Source organism: Echinococcus granulosus (genome assembly GCF_000524195.1).
Source record: "Echinococcus granulosus chromosome Unknown EG_S00207, whole genome shotgun sequence".
NCBI classification, from domain to species: Eukaryota; Metazoa; Platyhelminthes; class Cestoda; order Cyclophyllidea; family Taeniidae; genus Echinococcus; species Echinococcus granulosus.
Genome location: NW_020170587.1, coordinates 61,908 through 64,560, shown reverse-complemented (window position 1 = coordinate 64,560; position 2,653 = coordinate 61,908). Strand labels below are relative to the sequence as shown.

At 40.5% G+C, this 2,653-nt stretch overlaps 1 protein-coding gene across 1 annotated transcript; it reads right to left on the bottom strand. All coding sequences in view use genetic code 11, as the record gives it.

Moving 5' to 3' along the window:
- Positions 1 to 247: 247 nt before the first annotated feature.
- Positions 248 to 741, bottom strand: EGR_10305 (hypothetical protein; the record flags this gene model as incomplete). The annotated part of the gene is made up of 2 exons (XM_024499554.1): positions 248 to 298; positions 622 to 741. The coding sequence occupies 2 exons, from the start codon at positions 739 to 741 to the stop codon at positions 248 to 250; spliced, it is 171 nt and encodes a 56-aa protein (XP_024346036.1).
- Between the last annotated feature and the right edge of the window lie 1,912 nt (positions 742 to 2,653).

Here is a 2,653-nt window from a genome sequence, read left to right as displayed (position 1 = left end):
ATAGCGTTCAAAAGCTGATTTGACGAGCTGCGCTGTTGATCTTCTAAACTCCTTCACAATGCTGCAGGGGAGGTGTATATTATGAACCCGAACATAATAATTTAAGTTCAGCTACAATTTTTGTAAGTTATTTTGCACATACTATAATATTCTTACAGCAGCGACTTTTATTAAGATTCACTTCAATTAAAAAAGTGGAAATACAATATCATTAGCAGCCTCACTGCTGGAACACAATATTTGTTTGTTAAACGTAGTGGATGTCTCCCTCCAAAGGCTCGTAGAAAAGCATAGAGGCCTGTAACGGGAATAAAACGTAGGGACCATTATATTTGGCTTTAATCCCCCTCCTGCCTCAAACAATTTTCGCATCTGGTAGTCCTAAACACTGAAAAGGGGAATCCGAACGACGTATCGGTCGAAGCGGAGGTTCCACTCAATTGCAAAGACGCCTTCAACAACGCCCTAGATCTAGTACCAACAGGCCACATAGTAACTCGCGTACAGTGTTACCATGGCGCACAATTACAGAGCGCAGAATATATCAGAGGGGTCTGTCAAGAAGATTAATAATCGAACATTTCCGAAAGAAATGAGGTGTACATGCTTTCCCTTATTTACTTCACCACTACATTTAGCATTATAGCGACGAGTTATGACAGTGAATGTGGGCTCAGATGCGAGGCAAGGCAAGAGAACAAGGTCAGCGGAGAAGGTGGCAGATTCGGTGCATTTGGACATCATCCCGCCGATGGTAAAAATGGTCGCATAGTTATCCGCACTGGAAGCGTTTTGCTTCAGTTATAACCACAAGACTTTGTTGTTGCCGCGGTGGCAGAGCAATCGACCGACTTAGCAAATATTACGACACAGCTTCTTGGAGAAGTAACAAATGGAGCTACAATCTGACACCGGCGGCGGGTCGAGCGTGTGAAATTGATTTGCGCATGAGAGGATCAGAAGCCAGGCAATGGGAATATTAAACGCAGTACTGGTGGTAGATACAAAGAAATAGGGAGAGCTTTTGGTGAAGTTTCGATTGATGTGTCAAAATTTGTGTATATTACTAGCAACTAAAGAGCAATTTGAACTTTTTTAGAAGGGGATATAGTCGTGCAGTAAATTCGCCTCTTTACTTATTAAATAATTAAATTGCTAATTGGCCGGTCAATAATTAATGATGGAGTAAAAAAGAATGACAGGAAATGTAAAATCGCTCATGGCTGTAGATGTGATTGCAAGTGTGAAGCGGATTTGTGTCGTGAAATGAGAGGTGGCAAGAGTTGAATGCAAAAAGTGACTTGATAGTAGCAGGAGTCCTCCTGTAAATATGAACTTCTCGTCATGTTATTTGAGTCTCAGCCTTAGTGGAATTTAATTTTACAATGAAAGAAAAGAGACTAAAATAGAATGGAACAGAGTAGACCAGAACAGTACTGAAAAGAAAAGGATAGGCGGTGAAGGAATCATTAAAAGTCATGCAAATTGTGGTCGACTAGGGTTTTTATTTTTATCCTTAACATCCTACATCTTCTAATCATTAAATGGTTGCAAATGTTTCTGTAGCTTTTATGCCTAAACAAATGCAGAGTGTGATTTCATAACCCCTGTCTTGAATTGATACAACTTTAATGCGAGAATATGCATAATGCAGCACTAAAAACAATTATTTAGTAAAACCAATGTCACGTAAAACACAGACTCAAGTTAAAGCAGCATAAACATTGATGCTGCTACATATGCGTTGCCAATTTGTTCTTTTTGTACCAACAATCCCAGGAATACAATAAGCTAGGGTTTTGTGGCTATTATTGCAAAAATCCCTACACTGTGCGGCACTAGCTTATTCTCACCTGACTGACTGGGATGTAAGGTCACTGTAGAAGCACTTGAACTGCCGCACTAATCATATAAAGTCGAGTGTCAATCAACAGTACATTTAGAAGGGCCAAAAACAGTGCATAGTTAGGCTGGTGGAATGAAATGCCTCAAAGTGGAAAGAAGACGGTGGGAAACGTGCACCGCTCAAAGGACTACCCCATATTACATATTTATTTTTGCAGTATTTTTAAACTTTGGTAAAGGCAGAGCCGTCCACCTCCGTGGTGAAGCACGGAAAAGTGATGATAGAGCTAGAATAAATCGATAGCAAAGGCCTCTAATTGACTAGCTGAAAAATAGGTATTAGATTGCATAATTTGATCTCACTTAATAAAATATCGGTAATGCCTTAGTTGCATTATATTTCTTACTGGAGTCCATGTCTCCTGTGACGATTCTATTTCTGAGTCTCAGAAGCAAGCATAATTGAAGATCCTAAGCTGTTTTAAATGCGTTTCACCTTTGAGTGCTGTTGCACGTAAGCACAAGCGCGCTTGAAGTCTTGCTGTCCAATCGCACAGCAAGCATTGTCACTAGCCTTCCAGCCAATCGCATCATTCTAGCGCATGACCTAGACGAAACTTTCCCTTCTGATTGGGTTGCGACGTAACGCGGGTGAACCATAAGCCTAAGTGCACCAATAAAGAAACACGGCACTCTTAATTGACATAATAAATGCCGCTGCAGCGAATAATCAGCCTTCTTGTTGTTAACTGCGCATTATAAGCACTTGAAAGGCTACTAATTCATTGACGAGAGAGCCAGATCTTAT